This window comes from Carcharhinus amblyrhynchos, chromosome 32 (genome assembly GCF_965287045.1).
Source record: "Carcharhinus amblyrhynchos chromosome 32, sCarAmb.v2.hapA, whole genome shotgun sequence".
Classification (NCBI taxonomy): Eukaryota; Metazoa; Chordata; class Chondrichthyes; order Carcharhiniformes; family Carcharhinidae; genus Carcharhinus; species Carcharhinus amblyrhynchos.
The window spans coordinates 15961609-15975967 of NC_137355.1; the positions used below are offsets into that span (position 1 = coordinate 15961609).

General features: G+C 47.9%; 1 protein-coding gene across 1 annotated transcript in view; it reads right to left on the reverse strand.

The window, feature by feature from the left end:
* LOC145360664 (uncharacterized) overlaps window positions 1–14359 on the reverse strand; it is a 104126-nt gene that overhangs the window by 38177 nt on the left and 51590 nt on the right. The window contains exons 18-22 of the mRNA XM_080216012.1: window positions 12975–13033; window positions 9350–9410; window positions 7726–7843; window positions 5745–5786; window positions 2635–2766 (exon numbers count right to left, since the gene is read on the reverse strand). Coding sequence (XP_080072138.1) covers window positions 2635–2766; window positions 5745–5786; window positions 7726–7843; window positions 9350–9410; window positions 12975–13033 — 412 coding nt within the window. The remainder of the gene's footprint in view (window positions 1–2634; window positions 2767–5744; window positions 5787–7725; window positions 7844–9349; window positions 9411–12974; window positions 13034–14359) is intronic.

The window sequence follows — 14359 nt, forward strand, 5'->3', positions numbered from 1 at the left end:
ATGAAGTAGAAAGGGTCGAGAGCTTCAAGTTTTGAAGTATCCAGATCACCAACAATCCCCATGCTGACACTATAGTTAAGAAAGCCCCACCATCCCCTCTACTTTCTCAGAAGACTAAGGAAATTTAGCATGTCAGTTACAACTCTCACCAACTTTTACAGATGCACCGTAGAAATCAATCTTTCCGGTTGTATCACAGCTTGGTTTGGGCTCCTGCTCTGCCCAAGACCACAAGGAACTACAAAAGATCGTGAACCTAGCCCAATCCATCAGGCAAACCAGCCTCCCATCCATTGACTCTGTCTACACTTCCCACTGCCTTGGGAAAGCAGCCAGCATAATTAAGGACCCCCATGCACCCCGGACATTCTCTCTTCCACCTTCCTCCTTTGGAGAAAAGATTCAAAAGTCTGAGCTCACGTACCGACCGACTCAAGAACAGCTTCTTCCCTGCTGCTGTCAGACTTTTGAATGGACCTACCTTGCATTAAGTTGATCCTTTCTCTATACCCCAGCTATAACCATAACACTACATTCTGCACTCTCTCTTTTCCTTCTCGATGAACGGTATGCTTTGTTTGTACAGCGCGCAAGAAACAATGCTTTTCATTATATGCTAATACATGTGGCAATAAGAAATCAAATCAAAAGGGAGACTAGCTAGGGTAAATGCATGAGGTTATGGGGATAGGTCCTGGGTGGGATTGTGGTCAGTGCACACTCAATGGGCCGAACGGCCTCCTTCTGCACTGTAGGATTCTATAATTCAAAGCTAATGTTCTGGGGAACAAGGTGAGTTTCTGGATTTATAGTCTAGCAATAATACCACTAGGCAATTGCTTCCCCATATTGGAATATTTAAGATCCCGAGGGGCCATTGACAGGGGGGTGGGTGGATGCTGAGAAGACATCAGTTTAATAAGGAGGAGGCCCCACGCATGACGGAGAGGAGGAGGAGGAGGAGGAGGAGGAGGAGGAGGAGGAGGAGGAGGAGGAGGAGGAGGAGGAGGAATTTCTTCTCTCAGAGGGAGGCGAGTCTTTGGAGTTCCCTCCCACAGAGTGGTAGGGGCCGTGGATCACTGATTATCTGATTGACGGATTTTTGATTGATACGGGAGGCAGGGGTTACTGGGGGCATTAAGGGAAAAGAAGGCCCATTTCGCCTAACCTGCACATCTTGGGACACTAATGGATAATTTGGCATGGCCAATCCACATGACCCACACATTCTTGTACTGCGGGAGGAAACTGGAGCACCCGGAAGAAACCTACACAGACACTGGGAGAACGTGCAGACTCCACAAGGCAGTTACCCAAGGTGCGAATCAAACCCAGGTCCCTGACGCTGTGAGGCAGCAGTGCTAGCCGCCTGTGCTGCCCTGAGATACAGGGGAAATACCGCAACGTGCACTTTGATGCCCCATTGAGTGCAACCCAGTGGCAGTGCCAACAGGATTGCACAGTAGCACGGTGGTTAGCACTGTTGTTTCACAGCTCCAGGGTCCTGCGTTCGATTCCCGGCTCAGGTCACTGTCTGTGTGGAGTTTGCACATTCTCCTCATGTCTGCATGGGTTTCCTCCGGGTGCTCCGGTTTCCTCCCACAGTCCAAAGATGCGTGGGTTAGGTTGATTGGCCATGCTAAGAAATTGCCCCTCAATGTCCAGGGATGTGTAGGTTAGAGGGATTAGTGGGTATAGCATATATGGATATGGGGGTAGGGCCTGGGTGGGATTGTGTTCGGTGCAGACACGATGGGCTGAATGGCCTCTTCCTGCACTGTAGGGTTCTATGATTCTGATTGTGCAGACCAGCCTGGTACTTCTGCAACTCCAGATACAGCAAAGGGGAGGACAAACCAGCCTCCCGTCCATTGGCTCCGTCTACATTTCCCGCTGCCTTGGAAAAGCAGCCAGTATAAATCAAGGACCCCACGCGCCCCGGACATTCTCTCTTCCACCTTCTTCCGTCGGGAAAATGATACAAAAGTCTGAGGTCACGTACCAACTGACTCAAGAACAACTTCTTCCCTGCTGCTGTCAGACTTTTGAATGGACCTACCTCGCATTAAGTTGATCTTTCTCTATACCCTAGCTATGACTGTAACACTACATTCCGCACTCTCTCCTTTCCTCTCTATGAAAAGTATGCTTTGTCTATATAGCACACAAGAAACAATATATGTTAATACACACGACAATAATAAATCACATCAAATCAAACGGTGACCATGAAACTATTGACAATTGTTGTTAAAAATCCATCTGGTTCGAATCCTACTACGACAGACGGCGAAATGTGAATTCAGTAAAAATCTGGAATTAAAATTCTAATTGTTGGAAAAAGCCATCTGGTTCACTAATATCCTTTAGGGAAGGAAATCTGCCAACTTGACCTGGTCTGACCAACATGCGACTCCAGAGGTTGGCTCTGTAATGGTCTATCGTGGCATTCAGAGGATTATTACAGATGATTGGCCTTGCCAGCCATGCCCTCATCTCAAGTAGGGATTTCTCGTTTTTAAAAAAAGCTCGAGGGGCTGAATGGCCTCCTCCTGTTCCCATGACAGTCTGACTGCCCTCTGGTCCAGGAGGGAGCCGGATTCTCTGCCCTCTGGGTAAGGTGTACGCTCTGACCTGGCCCCGGGCAGACTCCAGCTCTTGGTGCTGCTCCTCCAGCTCGCTGTTCCGAACATGCAGCATGTCCCACACCTTCTGTAACTCCTCTCGCACCAGGAACAGCTCACTGTCCACTTCTTCCAGAGAGGCCTGCAAAAACACCTCGTCAGTTCAAACGGCACACGCGGTGTGTTAAGATCAGAACGCATAAGCGTGCCATAAGACATAGGAACAGAATCAGGCCACTCGGCCCATCGAGTCTTCTCTGCCATTCAATCATGGCTGATATTTTTCTCATCCCCATTCTCCTGCCTTTTCCCCATAACCCCTGATCCCCTTATTAATCAGGAACCTATCGATCTCTGTCTTAATGACCCGACCTCCACAGCCTTCTGCGGCAAAGAGTTTAACACATTCACCACTCTCTGGCGGAAGAAATTCCTCCTCATCTGTTTTAAAGGATCGTCCCTTTAGCCTGAGGTTGTGCCCTCTGGTCCTAGTTTTTCCTACTAGTGGAAACATCCTCTTCATGTCCATTCTAACCAGCCCTCGCAGCGTCCTGTAAGTTTCAATAAGATCCCCCCTCATCCTTCTAAGCTCCAACGAGTACAGACCCAGAGTCCTCAACCATTTCCTCACACAACAAGCTCTTCATTCCAGGCGTGTGAACCTCCTCTGGACCCTTTCCAAGGCCTGCACATCCTTCCTTAGATATGGGGCCCAAAACTGCTCACAGTTCTCCAAATGGAGTCTGACCAGAGCCTTATACAGCCTCAGATGTGCATCCCTGCTCTTGTATTCTAGCCCTCTCGACATGAATACTAACATTGCATTTGCCTTCCTAACTGCCGACTGAACCTGCACATTAACCTTCAGAGAATCTTGAACAATGATTCCCAAGTCCCTTTGTGTGTCTAATTTCCTAAGCACGTTCCCATTTAGTCTATGCCTCCATTCTGCCTTCCCAAAGTGCATAGTCTCTCACTTTTCCACATTGTATTCCATCTGCCACTTCTTTGCCCACTCTCCTAGCCTGTCCAAATCCTTCTGCAACACCCCCACTTCCTCAATACTCCCTGTCCTTCTACATATCTTTGTATCATCTGCAAACTCAGCAACAGTGCCTTCTGTTCCTTCCTCCAAATCATTAATGTACATTGTGAAGAGTTGTGGTCCCAGCACTGACCCCTGAGGCACACCACTAGTCACTGCTGCAATCAAGGGAAGCCCTTCAGCCCACTGTATCTGTGCTAGCCCTTTGAAAGAGCTACCCAATTGGTCCCCAGTCCTCCTCTCCCCATCAGCTCACACACATTGGGTGGAGTTTTCCCATCAGGAATCGTGGTGGGTGGGACACTGACCACGCAAGGCTCTGTTGACCTTGGGTGGGATATTCTGGTCTTGGGGTGAGCGCTGTTGGAAACCCCCACCCCAGCATTGATTCAATTTCTTTTCAAAACTTCCTATTGAATCTGTTTCCACCGCCCTTCAGGTCGGGCCCTCCCAATCGCAACAACTTGCTGCATTTTTAGAAGAAAAATCTTAACCTTGACTTCTGTTTTTGCAAATTATCTTAAACCAGTGCCCCTCTGGGTCGCCCGTCCTCCTGCCACTGGGATGCCCTCATGCTTTAGGACATTTGTCAGAGGATTTGGGCCCCATCAACATGCCAAATGGGGCAGCACAGGGGGACAGTGGTTAGCACTGCTGCCTCACAACACCAAGGACCCGGGTTCGATTCCCGGCTTGGGTCACTGTCTGTGCAGAGTCTGCACATTCTCCCCGTGTCTGCAACACCGCGAGTCAACATAATGTCTGCTGGGCAGCACTCGGGTCCTAGATAGGCGGCATGTGACCCACCACTGGGTGAATGCTTTCTTTCTAACAGTGGCCAAAGAAACATCTCTCACATTTTTATATCACAGTTCACCTCAAAGGTGTTCTCCTGATAGCACCTTATGTTTGGCAGTGTTAAACATCTCAAGTTTGAACCACACTCTAGATTCGTCCAACCCATCCAGCCTGCAAGTTGGGCAAGAACTTGGTCAGAAACAGCCCCTCGAGCCTGCTCCACCATTCAATAAGATCATGGACTGATCTGACTGCACACTTCCCACCTCCCCCCAATAACCTTCCACCCCCTTGCTCATCAACAATCTACCCAGCTCCACCTTAAAAATATTCAAAGGCTGTTTCATCCACCTTTTGCATTTCATTTTGAAGTTTATTTATTGGTGTGACAAGTAGGCTTACATTAACACTGCGATGAAGTTACTGTGAAAATTCCCTGGTCGCCACACTCTGGCACCTGTTCGGGTACACCGAGGGAGAATTTAGCATGGCCAATGCACCTAATCAAACTCAACCGACTCAAAAACAGCTCCTTCCCTGCTGTCACCAGGCTTTCGAATGGACCTACCTTGCACTGAGTTGCTCTTTCCCTACACCCTAGCTATGACTGTAACACTGCATTCTGCACTCTCTCATTTCCTTCTCTATGAACGGTACGTTTTTTCTGTATAGTGCACAAGGAACAATACTTTTCACTGTATACTAATACATGTGACAATAATAAATCAAATCGAAACAAAATTAGCACGCCTTTCTGACTGTCGGAGAAAACCGGAGCACCCGGAGGAATCCCAGGCAGACAGGGAAGTATTCCTAAGATGCAGCACCCACTGAGAGGAAAAAATTGTCTCATCTCGATCTTAAATGGTGCACCCGAACAGGTGCCAGAGTGTGGCAACAAGGGGATTTTCGCAGTAACTTCAGTGCAGCGTTAATGTCAGCCTATGCGTGACACTAATAAATAAATTTTAAATTTATTTTTAAATAGTGACCCCTTAGTTCTGGATTCACCCATGAGGGGGGAAACATCCTTCCCACATTTACCCTGTCAATACCTCTCAGAGTTCTAAAGGTTTCAATCAAACCGTCTCTTACTCTTCTAAACTCTACTGGATAAAATACCAGATAGTAATGGGGAAAAAGGTATACAAAAATCTTGAATGCTCTCTTACCAGTCTGCTGTGCGCACAGACACACTGTTCTATGTTTACACGCACGTATCAGTTTCTTTCAATACGGTAAGATATAATTCTTTAGAAACAGCATCAAATCCTTACCTTAATTTCTCCTGGTTTGCCCAAGTTGGCTTCTTCCAATTCCTAGACAGGGATTAAAAACAAAATCAGAAAATTAAAACAAGGTAAACTTTAGGCAAATTCAAAATAAAAAAATTACAAATAAAAATTTTACAATTAAATCTTAAAATTTAAATTTCAAATTAAAACAAGACAAAATTTAGGCAAACTAAAAATAAGAACTACAAATAATTTTTTTTTAAATTTCACACACAGGCTAGGATGGGCTGAATGGCCTGTAATTACTATACACCCCAATTTTTAACACCATGCAACTGGAAGGTTTGTGAATGGGTTAAAATCAAACTCTGTGATTCTAACCCACTAATTTAAACTTAACAGGGTTAGGGAAAAATGCTACTTTTCCACAACTGTGTGTCAAACACAGGTCATGCCATCAGCTGCCCAGGAACACTCAACTCACTAACAGAGGCTGGCTTATTGTGAATCCTCCTCAAATTGTGCAGCTGAAAGAGTCACTATCAACGAAGCCAACAGACCGGAGAAACCTCGCAAGGTCGAGTGAGGGTTTACTCATTCTTTTTATGTCAGCCTCACAGAGTAAAACTACTTTGACAGGAATGAACTGTGCGCCGTCCCACTGCAGCCAGGCTTCCCGCTCGCGGTGTCTGGATCGATGAGCGTGACTTCACTCCACAAGCCATCGCGGTGTCCCACCACTGCTGGGCTGATTGATTAACCTTTGCTTGGAACTCCCCCGGCTCCATCCGCCAGACTAGCGCTCAGTCCCGTCTCCGACTGAGGGGACCAGCAGCGCAGGCCCCAGAATCAATAGGTGGCTGCAGAAAAACAATAAACCGTTCCTGCGAATTAGCCATCTCCACTCCTGGGACCGACTCGACAAATCCTTTTCATTCCGAGTGATAGATCAGGACTGTGTTCTGAGCAGAGTGGAGATGCTGGCTTTGGACTGGGGTGGGCGCAGTAAGAAGTCCCTCAACACCAGATTCAAGTCCAACAGGCTTATTTGGAACCACGAGCTTTCGGAGCGCTGCTCCTTCATCGGGCGAGTGCTCCGAAAGTTCGTGATTCCAAATAAACCTGTCGGACTTTGACCTGGTGTTGAGAGACTTCTCACTGTTCCCGCGGTTTGTTCAGTTTACCAGCTGCAACAGTGACTCTGGGATGCGGCAGAGGAAGGAACTCGGTCACACAGCAGGGGACAGTCCACTTGTAGATAAGAACTTTTCAGAGTTCTAACAGCTTCTTACATTGTTCAGCTGAATCGCAGAAAAATTGTAGGATCCACGCAGCGCAAGGGGTCATTCAGCCCATGGAACCTGCACCAACCACAATCCCACCCAGGCCCTATCACTGTAACCCCACATATTTACCCTGTTAATCCCCCTGACACCAAGGGGCAATTTATCATGGCCAATCCACCTAACCTGCACATCTTTGGACACTAAGGGGCAATTTAGCATGGCCAATCCCCCTAACCTAGACATCTTGAGACACTAAGGGACAACTTAGCACGGCCAATCCACGTTACCTGCACGTCTTTGGACACTAAGGGGAAATTTAGCATGGCCAATCCACCTAACTTGTCTATCTTTGGACACTAAGGGACAATTTAGTATGGCCAATCCATCTAAACCGTGCATCTTTTGACACTAAGGGGAATTTAGCATGGTCAATCCACCTAGCCTGCATATCTTTTGACACTAAGGGGAATTTAGCTCAGCCAATCTACCTAGCCTGCACATCTTTGGAGTGTGGGAGGAAACCGGAGCACCGGGAGGAAACGCACGCAGACACGGGGAAAATGTGCAAACTCCACGCAGACAGTCACCCAAGGCCAGGAATCGAACCCAGGTCCCTGGCACTGAGAGGCAGCAGTGTTTACCACCGTGCTGCCCACGTTTGGACAACTGTGCTTTTGGGGCAGGTGTCAAGGCCAATGAGTGTGTATCAAAACACCACATCACTCGACCTCACTCACCTCCCTCAGGCCATGGATAATAGCGCTCTGCTGTCTCTGAATAACCTTGGCATCTTTCAGCTCCTGCAGGAGTGAAGAGATTCGAGAAAGCAATTCCTGTGGTAGGAGCATGGATTGGCTGGAAGAGATCACAAATAAACAACAATAGAAAAATCACTTGGGCAGAGATGCAGATTTATATCCTAGAAACAGCAGCACGTCATTTTTATAAAAACACAGTGTTTATACAAGGACACAATCTAAATACACTGCAAAAATCAGGATATAACACCGAGTTCTCACTGACACCAGGCATATAGCATTAGAATTTACCAGTGAGAGCTGAGAGATATATCAGTGTTACAGGGAGGGGGTATGGGACATGTCAGAGTGTTACAGTGAGGGGTGTGGGATATATCAGGGTGTTACAGTGAGGGGTGTGGGATATATCAGGGTGTTACAGTGAGGGGTGTGGGATATATCAGGGTGTTACAGTGAGGGGTGTGGGATATATCAGAGTGTTACAGTGAGGGGTGTGGGATATATCAGAGTGTTACAGTGAGGGGTGTGGGATATATCAGGGTGTTACAGTGAGGGGTGTGGGATATATCAGGGTGTTACAGTGAGGGGCGTGGGATATATCAGAGTGTTACAGTGAGGGGCGTGGGATATATCAGAGTGTTACAGTGAGGGGCGTGGGATATATCAGAGTGTTACAGTGAGGGGCGTGGGATATATCAGAGTGTTACAGTGAGGGGTGTGGGACATGTCAGAGTGTTACAGTGAGGGGTGTGGGATATATCAGAGTGTTACAGTGAGGGGGTGTGGGATATATCAGAGTGTTACAGTGAGGGGTGTGGGATATATCAGAGTGTTACAGTGAGGGGGTGTGGGATATATCAGAGTGTTACAGTGAGGGGTGTGGGATATATCAGAGTGTTACAGTGAGGGGTGTGGGACATGTCAGAGTGTTACAGTGAGGGGTGTGGGACATGTCAGAGTGTTACAGTGAGGGGTGTGGGATATATCAGAGTGTTACAGTGAGGGGTGTGGGACATGTCAGAGTGTTACAGTGAGGGGTGTGGGATATATCAGAGTGTTACAGTGAGGGGGTGTGGGATATATCAGAGTGTTACAGTGAGGGGTGTGGGACATGTCAGAGTGTTACAGTGAGGGGCGTGGGACATGTCAGAGTGTTACAGTGAGGGGCGTGGGACATGTCAGAGTGTTACAGTGAGGGGGTGTGGGATATATCAGAGTGTTACAGTGAGGGGTGTGGGATATATCAGAGTGTTACAGTGAGGGGTGTGGGATATATCAGAGTGTTACAGAGATGGGTGTGAGATATATCAGAGTGTTACAGTGAGGTGTGTGGAGTATATCAGAGTGTTACAGAGATGGGTGTGAGATATATCAGAGTGTTACAGTGAGGGGTGTGGAGTATATCAGAGTGTTACAGTGAGGGGTGTGAGATATATCAGAGTGTTACAGTGAGGGGTGTGGGATACAGCAGTGTTACGCTGATGGGTTTGGGATATTTGGGAGCATTATCAGGAATCATTCCTCCCTATCACACACCGATATCTCTCCAGCAAGTCTGGATGTGTCAATCTCCTCTCTCTCTCACCCCAGTCAGTCTACATACCCGTGTGGCGAGGGAACGCAATGCTTTTGGTCATTGATGTGGATTTCTGATGTCGTTTTGTCTGGAAAACAAAACAGTGATGTTGGTGACCCTCGAAACAGTCAACCCGCAACAGTCAATATACTCACAAAACGGGGAGGCCATTCAGCCCCTCTAGACCGGAGACAGTCTGGACAATTTATAAAATTACATTTATCCACTTTAACCCCAATCCTTTAATAACTTTGGGTACCAAAACTTTATCAACCTCCATTTCAAATTAACAATTCAGCATTAATTACTATTCATGGAAAAGAATTTCAAATCCCTAGCAGCCCCGTGTGTGGACAAGTGTCTCCTAATTTCAGTGAAAGGTTTGGCTGGAAGATTCCACAGGGAATTAGCTCAATCGGTCCAGTGCTCACTTTGGATGAGAGGGGGAGTGGGATCGATGCCCGCATTCTCCACTTCGATCGAGGCAGCACAGTGGTTAGCACTGCTGTCTCTCAGCGCCAGGGACCCGGGTTCAATTCCCGGCTTGGGGCACTGTCTGTGTGGAGTCTGCACATTCTCCCCGTGTCTACGTGGGTTTCCTCCGGGTGCTCCAGTTTCCTCCCAAAGTCCAAAAGATGTGCGGATTCACCATGCTAAATTGCCGCTTAGTGTCAGGGGGATTAGCAGGGTAAATGAATGGGGTTGTGGGGATAGGGCTTGCTTGGGATTGTGGTTGGCGCAGACTCGATGGGCCAAATGGCCTCCTTCTGCCCCGTATGGATTCTGCGATAGTTATTATCCCTTTGTCGTAGAATGCTCGTGGAGTGGAAAAAATATCTCGGTGTCTAATCTCTCCCAATATTGTCAACTTTGATAGAAAGGCGAGAGGTTGTTAACTGACGCCTGATTTGACAGTAGGGGCAGGAGAAGGCCATTCAGCCCCTCGAGTCTGTTCCACCAGTCAGTCAATCAACTGGATCCATTTGACCTGATTGTGGGCCTAAAGTTTAAAGTTAAAGTTTTAAATTTTATTTATTAGTGTCACAAGTAGGCTTACACACACTGCAATGAGATTTCGGTGAAAATCCCCTAGTCGCCGCACTCTGGCGCCTGTTCGGGTACACCGAGGGAGAATTTAGTACGGCCAATGTGCCCTAACCATCACGGCTTTCAGACTGTGGGAGGAAACTGGAGCACCCAGGAGGAAACCCACGCAGACACGGGGAGAATGTGCAAACCCCACACAGACAGTGACCCAAGCCAGGAATCGAACCCAGATGCCTGGCGCTGAGAGGCGGCAGCAGCGCTAAGCACTGTGCCACCATGCTCCACTCTCCTGCTCGGAGGGGTGGTCACTCAGATTAGAAATGTCCTGATTGGCCACATTACCCGAAGAGGTTACACACACCCAGGGCCAACAGCCCGCAGCCTGGATAAACAGCACTGTGCTCATTTTCAGGGCAGCACAGTGGTTAGCACTGCTGCCTCACAGCGCCAGGGACCCTGGTTCAATTCCCGGCTCGGGTCACTGTCTGAGTGGAGACTGCACGTTCTCTCCATATCTGCGTGGGTTTCCTCCAGGTGCTCCGATTTCCTCCCACAGACTGAGAGACGTGCTGGTTAGGGTGCATGGGCCACGCTAAATTCTCCCTCCGTGTACCCAAACTGGCGCTGGAGTGCGACAACTAGGGGATTTTCACAGTAACTTCATTGCAGTGTTAATGTAAGCCTACTTGTGACTAATAAGTAAATACACTTTTAGCAAGGAAGGGTGAAGCAGGGGGTGGGGGGGAAAGAGGGTGTAAGTAAGAGAGAATGAGAAGGGGGCAAAAAAGGGAGCCAGGTTTTGTGCTCAGGTCTCAGGCTGGACTGGAGGCAACTCAAATGGATTGCTGCATTTTACAGTTTGAAGCCACGGTCCAGCTCCCCAGGACAGCAAACCCGCAGTGGACGAACCACACACACAGACAGACACACACAGACAGACACACACAGACAGACACACACAGACAGACACACACAGACAGACAGACACACACTTTACGAAGGTACCTGGAGCCAAAGCTGAGCGACTGCTGCCACCTGCTGCCAGCCCCGGGCAACAGCAGCAACTTCACACTGACAGCTCTAGAGGCTGATAAATTAAGTCACGGCAGAGATCACTGCCAAAGTCACAAGAAAAGCAGGGAGGGGAAGTTTAAAATTACTTCCACACAGCTTTCGACAGGCGAAAATCATCCCACCCAGTCGTTCATTTTCTGAAAAGAATGTCCAATTATTGAATAGGGACTGGTCATAGAATACCAGGTTAAAGTCCAACAGGTTTTGATGTGATTTATTATTGTCACGGGTATCAGTATACAAGCATTGTTTCTTGCTACAGAGACAAAACATACCGTTCATAGAGAAGGAAAGGAGAGGGTGCAGAATGTAGTGTTACAGTGATAGTTAGGGTGTAGAGAAAGATCAACTTAATATTTGATTTGATTTATTATTGTCACATGTATTGGGATACAGTGAAAAGTATTGTTTCTTGCGTGCTATACAGACAAAACATACCATTCATAGAGAAGGAAAGGAGAGAGTGCGGAATGTAGTGTTACAGTCATAGCTCGAGAAAAGATCAACTTAATGCGAGGTAGGTCCATTCAAAAGTCTGACAGCAGCAGGGAAGAAGCTGTTCTCTAGTGAGTTCCTACTTGACCTCAGACTTTGGTGTCCTTTTCCCCGAAGGAAGAAGGGGGAATAGAGAATATCCGCGGTGCACGCGGTCCTTCATTATGCTGGCTGCTTTTCCCGAGGCAGTGGGAAGTGTAGATGGAGTCAATGGATGGGAGGCTGGTTTGTGTGATGGATTGGGCTGCACTCACGACCTTCTGTACCTCCCTGCAGTCTTGGGCAGGTTTATTTGGCATCACGAGCTTTTGGAGCGCTGCACCTTCATCAGGTGAATCTGGTGTTGTGTGAGACTTCTTACTGTGTCCACCACAGTCCAACGCCGACATCTCCACGTCTTGTCATAGAATAGAATCCGTATGGTGGCACAGTGGTGGATTGGCCGGGCTAAATTCACCCTCAGTGCACCCGAGCAGGCGCCGGATTGTAGCAACTAGGGGAATTTCACAGTAACTTAATTGCAGTGTTAATGTAAGCCTACTTGTGACTAATAAATAAGCTTTAAGTTATTCATCTTTGGACACAAAGGGGCAATTTAGCGTGGCCAACCCACCGAACACGCACATCTTTGGACTGTGGGAGGAAACCGGAGCACCCGAAGGAAACCCACATGGACACGGGGAGAACATGCAGCCTCCGCACGGACAGTCACCCAAGGAGGGAATCGAACCCAGGTCCCTGACACTGAGAGGCAGCAGTGCTAAACACTGTGCTAAACACTGTGCCATCGTGCCGCCCCAAAAATGTCAAATATAACTCATCAGCTGTACAGTAGAACACACTGAAGACACAAATGGTGCTACGTAAATGCACATTCATTCTCTTTTTTGTGGCTGTTGTCTTTCATTATTTTAGAGGGTATCGAGTAATAATTAATCCTCACCAATTCTCAACTGAAATAATTGTACATATTTTAAAATGACAAATGTATTGATAGCAATTTCCCTGAGAAATCATGATAAATATAAAGTCTTACCGTCTATCTGTAACGAAAGGGGACCTTCCAACGACACTGGGTCCTCATCAGCCTGATTACTGGCAAGACAAGATGACAAGCAGAGTGTGTTAGTGAACGTGTGCGGGACAATCAAACAGAGAGAGCGCGTGAGGGAGGAAGAGGGAGACGGAGATAAAGGCAATAGGATCAAGGAAAGAGGCAAAATGTTTACATTTGCTGATGACACCACCAGACTGGGTTGGATCTCAAACGACAAGACGTAGAAACATAGAAGATAGGAGCAGGAGGCCATTCAGCCCTCCGAGCCTGCTCCGCCATTCATTACAATCATGGCTGATTGTCCAACTCAATAGCCTAATCCTGCTTTGTCCCCATAACCTGTGGTCAGTACAGGTTCGATGAGCCCCTTCGGCACTGTAGGGTTCTATGGTTCTATGACCTGTGGAAGCAATTGCCCCTGCGTTTTATGATTGAAACCCTGAGTGTTAGCACCTGTTTTAAGGCAGCAAATGGAGGAAACAGACTCAGGGTAATCTCAAAAACCGATGAAAGGTTACTGAACCTGAAACGTTAACTCGGTTTCTTGCTGCCTGACCTCTGGAATCCTGTCAGAATTTCTCTCCTAGAAAATGACTGCTTTTCAAACACGTTACACTCAATAATACCGTCTGACTCTGGCCTCACCCAGCAGGGCGGCACAGTGGCACAGTGGTTAGCACTGCTGCCTCACAGCGCCAGGGTTCCGGGTTCGATTCCGGACTCGGGTCACTGTCTGCATGGGTTTCCTCTGGGTGCTCCGGTTTCCTTCCACAGTCTGAAAGATTAGGTTGATTGGCAGGGCTAAATTGTCCCTTAATGTCAGGGAGATTAGCAGGGTAAACTCAAGAAGCTCGACACAATCCAGGACAAAGCAGCCCACTTGATTGGCACCACATCCACAAATATCCACTCCCTCCACCACCGATGCTCAGTAGCAGCAGTGTGTACTATCCACAAGATGCACTGCAGCAATTCGCCAAAGATCCTTAGACAGCACCTTCCAAACCCACCACCACTTCCATCTAGAAGGACAAGGGCAGCAGATACATGGGGAACACCACCACCTGCAAGTTCCCCTCCAAGCCACTCACCATCCTGACTTGGAAATATATCGGCTGTTCCTTCACTGTCGCTGGGTCAAAATCCCGGAATTCCCTCCCTAACGGCATTGTGGGTCAACCCACAGCACATGGACTGCAGCTCACCACCACCTTCTCAGGGGGAAACTAGGGATGGGCAATAAATGCTGGCCCAGCCAGCGATGCCCATGTCCCATAAATGAATTAAAAAAGTACAGGGTTACCGGAATAGGGCATGGGTGGAATATTGTTGGTCCAGGCTTGATGGGCCGAATGGTCTCTTCT